This window comes from Gymnoscopelus braueri, assembly GCF_963280865.1.
Source record: "Gymnoscopelus braueri genome assembly, chromosome: 21".
NCBI classification, from domain to species: Eukaryota; Metazoa; Chordata; class Actinopteri; order Myctophiformes; family Myctophidae; genus Gymnoscopelus; species Gymnoscopelus braueri.
The window spans coordinates 18,524,064-18,531,247 of record NC_137623.1 but is presented as its reverse complement, the minus strand read 5'-3'; the positions used below and the strand labels follow the sequence as shown (position 1 = coordinate 18,531,247).

General features: G+C 45.3%; 1 protein-coding gene across 1 annotated transcript in view; it reads left to right on the top strand.

Moving 5' to 3' along the window:
• Positions 1 to 1,598: 1,598 nt before the first annotated feature.
• Positions 1,599 to 7,184, top strand: part of vstm2a (V-set and transmembrane domain containing 2A) — a gene marked incomplete at both ends in the record, with an annotated part of 39,643 nt that continues 34,057 nt past the window's right edge. Inside the window, 2 exons of the mRNA XM_080417428.1 lie at positions 1,599 to 1,677; positions 3,371 to 3,537. Coding sequence (XP_080273554.1) covers positions 1,599 to 1,677; positions 3,371 to 3,537 — 246 coding nt within the window. The remainder of the gene's footprint in view (positions 1,678 to 3,370; positions 3,538 to 7,184) is intronic.

Genomic DNA, 7,184 nt, shown 5'->3' with positions numbered 1-7,184 from the left:
TCAGCAAGTGAGAGAGAGAGAGAGAGAGAGAGAGAGAGAGAGAGAGAGAGAGAGAGAGAGAGAGAGAGAGAGGGAGAGAGAGAGAGGGAGGGAGGGGGGTGCTGGAGGAGATAGGGAGCAAGAGAGGGTGAGAGAGCCTATTTTTATTTTTACCCAGCAATAACAAACAAAGCCAATGTTGTGGTACCAAAACCTTAAACATGCTGTTGACAGCGCAATAACCACAATTCTCTGTACACTTATGTTTGGATGTGTGTAGTATGTATGTCTTTTTCATCTTGAAAACCGCTCAACCAATCGCCTTCACATTTGCTTTTGAGCCTAATGAACTGCAGTGTTGAGAGGGAGAGGGAGACACCCCACCTCCAACCCCCACCCCGTTTACTCCCATTTAATGCAACATTATTGTTTTATAGCCTTTTAGACAGCTGGCCCAAAGCCTCCCTGGAAATCTCCAGACTGCCTATAAGCACTCAACAGGGTTGGACATGTATGCATCTTCCAACATGTTAGTCTTTGTGTTGCAATAGTTATGATAAGGCTTAATTTGCAAGGATAATTGTAAAGTATTCAGTTTTGCTGAAGGTAGGCTACAGTACACATTAAGAAGATACATTAGGTGACATTTGGCTCATGGGCATACTAGCACACCTTTTAGTGAAATTATCACTATTTTCAGGCAATTGGCTAATGCTGTCGCAGTGGCTGTTTTATGGTCACAGAGGCGACATTTTAAATCTAGGAGACAATTAAGGTGAAAATGAGCTCAGACAACTGGAGTTTTGCAGTGGTGTCTGTGGTCGCTAGAGCGTCGGCCACGCCATAAAGAACCAGCACTGTATCCTCTCCTCCACGACGCATACAGGAGGGAGCGGAGAACAGAGCCTGTGATTCTACGTCCTTCACAACGGTAACCGGAACGCTCGCCCCAAAACACACTCGCCCCAATTTTCTTTCGTGGACTGCTCGCCCCCAGGTTCTTGTATTCTTGTATTCATTTTATTGAGGTTAAGGTTAGAAATAAGGTTAGGTTTAGGCATAGTTTGACTGAGGTTACGTTTAGGAATAAGGTTAGGTTTAGGCACATAGTTTTACTGAGGTTACGTCTAGGAATAAGGTTAGGTTTAGGCATAGTTTACTGAGGTTACGTTTAGGAATAAGGTTAGGTTTAGGCATAGTTTTACTGAGGTTACGTTTAGGAATAAGGTTGGTTTAGGCATAGTTTCACTGAGGTTAAGTTTAGCTATATCTGGTGGCGGACCGTTCCGTGGTTGCCGGATTTGACCCGGGGTGACTGTGTTTTGGGGCGAGCTTTCTTGTATTCTTCACAACACCTTGTTGGAGCGGTGCAGTCAGTCCACAGACAGAGCCCGTCGTGACGCACAGGAGAAGAAAAGGAGCAAAAACCACAACTTGAGGAGCTACAAGTTGACCATCTGACCATCTGCAGCATGTCGCCCGTTTGGCAAAGCATTGGACCAGCAACCGTTTGAAATCGCTGGCCGTACGTGCATTTGTTTTGGTGTGGAAACTATTAAAAGGATCGGTTTATATTTTCGTTCGGCTGTGACATTTCCTTGGATCCCTTCTCTATTGGAATGATGTGGACCTCTCATGATACTGTTGGATTTGTTTTCTTGGTCAGTTTTTGTGTCCAGTCTGGATTCTCATTTGAAGGTAAGGATCGATCCTATCATGTAAAAACTGCTCGGGTGGCGTCCACACACAGATGGTCCAGAAAGTGTTAAAAGTGCGCAACATTTGTGGTAAAATCAACCTGTTATTTGTTTAAATATAGTCTATGTCACTCAGTGACTAGATCGAGGGGGTAAAATGTACTTATTTACTGAGGCTGGATGTTGTCAACTGTGACTGTTTGACACCGGCTGATATTTCAGTGTCATTTCATTCTGTATAGGGATTCCTCTCACTAACGGAATACATCAGTTATGATAAATAAATGAAGGCTGACTTGTTGAAGAGCTCGGTGGCTGCTTGCATAGGCTAGGCATTACGTTTAGTTTGACTCGGTTCCACACAGATACATTAAAAAAAAAAGTAAATAGCCGATCTACAAGCTCACAACACCTTGCAAGGCATTGTGAGCTTGTAGATCGGCTATTTTCACACAATTGTTGTCCCTTTCTTATATTATTAGACAATTTGGCCATTGTTTCACCATGTGTTTATAGTAAAGTTTGTTGATTACTTTTGCTGCTATTTTTTTTTGGTATTAAAAGTCCTTAAATTGTCACTTCACTGTCATCATGGGGACCCCTAAAAAAAACATCTGAGGTCGGATCCCCTGGGGGTCCCGACCCACAGGTTGAGAACCGGGCTTGGCTCCTTGTGAAGTGACTGGGCTCGTGTCGTCGACTCGTCGTTATTGCAGCTCGATGGAGAGCGCTTCTCTTTTCAGCACCATGGACAGCAGCCCCCCTTAATATAACCACTAAACCTTCTATAGCGTACTTAGAAAACTGGACATTTTTTTCTCTCCACACCAAATCTTGTAGATCTGCTATTTTTGGAGAATGTCCTCTCATGGATGCTGGGGTTCAAGTGGTTAACTGTCTGTCTGTCTGTCTGTCTGTCTGTCTGTCTGTCTGTCTGTCTGTCTGTCTGTCTGTCTCTGTGTGTGTGTGTGTGTGTGTGTGTGTGTGTGTGTGTGTGTGTGTGTGTGTGTGTGTGTGTGTGTGTGTGTGTGTGTGTGTGTGTCTGTGTGTGTCTGTCCATCTTGATATAACTCAACATGTAACGTGAATGATTAAACCCCCAAATAACTTTGTTTTTGTTTTGTTTCTCCGATCGGACTGATTTGCAGTGAAAGAAAGGAAACATGCGCTAATGCCTGTAGTGAAATGTCTGTTGCCTACAATTTAATGTTATGCATTTCACTGATTGTTATTACATTTTTTCCCACCCATCTGGTCATGGGGCACGAAAGCGAAAAGCGGTGTGGTTATGTTCCACATATAGGCACATTATATAATCTGTAGCCTACATTGTTAAAGAACTCTGTAAGCAGGTATGCAGGTTGTTACTTGACTGTATAGGCAAAACATTGGCTGGAGTCATTTATTCATTTATTTTATGGTAACAAACAACCCTACATGCAGGCACGCACACACACACACACACACACACACACACACACACACACACACACACACACACACACACACGCACGCTTGCTCACTCACTCACTCACTCACTCACTCACTCACTCACTCACTCACTCACTCACTCACTCACTCACTCACTCACTCACTCTCTTTCTGTCTCTCTCTCTCTCTCTCTTTCTGTCTCTCTCTCTCTCTCTCTCTCTCTCTCTCTCTCTCTCTCTCTCTCTCTCTCCCCCTCCCCACAGGACAATTCACTGACCTCCCTGCCAATCTAACGGCCAAAGAAGGCCAGAACATTGAAATGGCGTGTGCTTTCCGAAGCAGAACGTTATCGGTGTATTTGGAGATTCAGTGGTGGTTCGTCAAAGCACCAGAACCCATTGACAGTGAAGAGGAGGTCGAGACAGAAGAGGTATTTGACTCTGTGTCCTTGTTTTGTTTTGCTTCGTGTCAATGGCTGTCATAGTCTGCAGAAGGAATGATGCAACAGCCATTCTCTATTTCATTTTATTGCACTTTATCATCACACTAGTCTTCAATAATCTAATTTGATATTTTCCAGCAGTTTATTACATATTTTTGAGTGGAATCTGTGCATAAATGTGACATCTCCCCCCAGTGCTGCAAAGCACAGGGACCACATTATTACACACACACACACACACACACACACACACACACACACACACACACACACACACACACACACACACACACACACACACACACACACACACACACACACACACACACACACTTTATTGGAATCCATGGCTGCTGGCTGGTGGTTTGTGGTTGCCAGATGTACCATGTTGTTGATGCTGAAGTGATCCTTAAGAAAAGATCAAAATCAGATACGTAACAGAACTCCACAGCTATGACTGTGTATGGCTATCAAGATTCTCTCACTCAATAGAAAGCATTCATGTAAATTACTTCATTACGCTGGCACAAGCATGGCCATCATTTTATTATGAATTGCCTCTGCCTTACTGCTGGGTTTTGACAGTTTCCGTGGCCTGGTAATTAAGTGTGGCTTTGTTGTTGTGGAATGTGTGACTGTTTTTACGGCAATTTAAATGCAAGGATATTGACTGTCTATCACGCCTACAGTTTGGATGCGTTGGCGTGTTTTCATCACAAACATAATATTCAAGGTTGGATTTGTTAGACACAAAACAAAAACAGAAACAGAGACATTTTCTTAACCACTGTAACCCCTATATACTGTACCTCTTCATACCAAAAACAGCATAGCCGATCTACAAGCTCACAGTGTGTCATATTGCAACGCGTTGTGAGCTTGTACAATGTAAATTTGGACAAATGTGCCCAAAATAGGTGATATTATCAAACATATCAAACCGTGTACATGTATTTAATTCAGTATGATAAAAACGAATGATCAAAAGCAGAGTTATGCCCCCCTTATCTGGGTGGCTTTGAGGAGCAGCCATCACAGTTATCACGGTGACATTGTCGTCATCTATCAGGATAATGTCAGCCTGGCTTTGATGTCGGTTAGATCCTCCCTGACTCCCAGATGCCAGGCTGCAGGAGACGATCCAGTATCCATGCAGATCCATGCCCTTGTGTTGTATCAAAGAAGGCTGTTTGCAATGCTTTGTGCTGTTATGTTGGAGATTTAAGGGGAACAGAGTTGGGGTAAACCCAGCGTGATGCGTTGAGAGCTTGCAGATCAGCTGTTATTCCTTAATATTGAAAAAAATAAAACAAGACATGACACAGTCATATTATACCAGCTTGTGGTAAGCTAAACCCAGCAGCAACGACGACGCAACCCACGCAACCCACAGTGCCTAGAGCCTCCTAGTGTCGCCAACACCAGCTGCAACATCTCACCTAACCTGGCCTGGCATTGGCCGGACTGATGGCGTGGATTCACTCACATACTGCCACGTGTGAGTGGATCCGGTTTGTCAGTCTGGCTAGTGCCAGGCTAACCCTAACCCCTAATTATCACTGTCTCTAACCCTCAAGAGACAGTTGGGGCAGTAGCATGCCACTTGGACACAGGCCGGGGTCTGATCAGCCTCGGTCGGGTCGCCTGGAGGAGGGTGTCTTTTGCAAGACCCGAAACACCCAGTCACTCCAGGTATCAACACTGATGATGTGTCCAAGTTTGTGCATCAGTTGATGTTTTATTAATTGAGTCACCATTTAACTTCCACTGAAGCAGTGAAGCAGCAAATCACGTGATCGCAAAAAAAAAAACCAGCCACATTCACCTTCATTCTAATGGATTTGGAAACATGCCTTTTCTCTGCTTTCTGTCGCGTTTTGGCGAAAACAACCTTAACTGCCAATAACTATGGAATGGATTATCGCGACGGTGCACTTTTTCACCCTGATTCTACGAGACTCGGATGCGTCTTTTAAAGCGATCAGTGCATGGATCGTTGTGAAGAATAATATTCTAAGATTTTTCAAAGGTTAGTGAAAACGCTCGGAATCGCTGGCAAGGTCGGCTATAGACGATGTTTTACTCTGGCGGTTAATGAGTAAATATTCATGTAATATAATCCTGGCCTGAGAACCTCTTTGCGGCAGCAGAGTGTGTAATGATCTAATAATGTAACTAGGCTATTGCATCAAACAGAGCGATGACAGCGTAGTCAGTTGGGGGAGGGTTGGGGCCGGCACCAAAAGAACCCTCACAGATGTAATGGAAAAGTGGTCACAGCACTCACATGTAAAAATGCAATCCATCAAACTTTTTTTCTTAAAAATGTTTGAGTAGCCAATTATTTTTTACCTATTTTTCTCCCCAATTTAGTCGTTATGCCAATTGATACCTCCCCGCACAGATTTCTGTGTTGTCACTGCTGTCGTATCCTACTGACTCACCTGCCAGTGAGGAGCCCCCACCAGGAGGACGTAGAGCCTTCGTCCTACTTCTCCCGCCCAAGACTCCCCGGCTCCCCGCTGACAGGTGCCGCACCAGCCTGTAGGAGTACGTGCAATGACCAATATCACCCTCCCCGCCCGGCTTCCCTCTCCCGAACACGGGCCAATTGTGTTCATGTAGACGCTCGACAAAGCCGGATGCACCACGGTGGATTCGAACCCACAACCTCCGTGGCGGTGGGCAGTGGCTTTTACCACTGCGCCACCCGAGCACCCCGTCAAACTTTCTGATGCTGTTTTCCTCCCAGTGTGGAGGAAGGAGGCTTAGGGCACGCTCTCACCGCACTTTTATTTTACCTCTGGGGCAGAATCTGCCAATGCATTGTCAATGTAAATGCGTGGATTCACGCAAGAGCGTATTTTTCCGCTTGTCGCGCAGACCTTGCGTTTATCTGCTCTACGTGACTTGTCCATTGGAAGCATAAAACTGCTGGAGGCAGGAGCTGATTTTCCCCCTCTGTCCAATCGGGTGAGTCGAAGGCGGACCGTCCCAAGACTCAGGAAGCACCATGGTGCTCAAGGCAGCAGGCGGTGCGGGCTACGGGGACGGTCTTGAATGTGAGTGACAGGTGCGTCACAGCGTTTTTTTTAGAATCCGCTGGCTGCAAAAAACTGTGGCCGCGCACAACCTGCGTTTAACATCGGCCAGCCAACTTTTGGTGAGAGCGCGCCCTTAGGATGTTTAATGTGATCGTCCCCTCTCGAAAGAAATACTCCTTGGTTTCTGCTGTGTTAAAACAATATTCTCAAAAACTATTCTAGATTCAAAAACTATTCTCGATTCTCAAAGCAGTTGTCCTCCAAACCTCCATTTGCTGTCATTAGAATGGAGGGCGTTGTGATGCTATAGCCTGAGAGGACGTGCAGGTGAACGTGTTGCGCTGACTGATTCAGTCACTCAGTGATGTGCAGTGATGATGAGTTGATGACGCAACACCGCCATTTAGAGCATGGGAAGGTATTGGACTCCCCATTGGCTTAAAGGACAGCCAATGAGGAAAAAGTAACGGACAAGTGATGGCTAAGCACAGCGACTGAATTTACAACCCATTCTCACTCGAGGGATGGGGGGCGCTTGTTTACCATATACAAGTCCCGTCCGAATCCCCTCAGTCACAGGTGCTTAAAGAA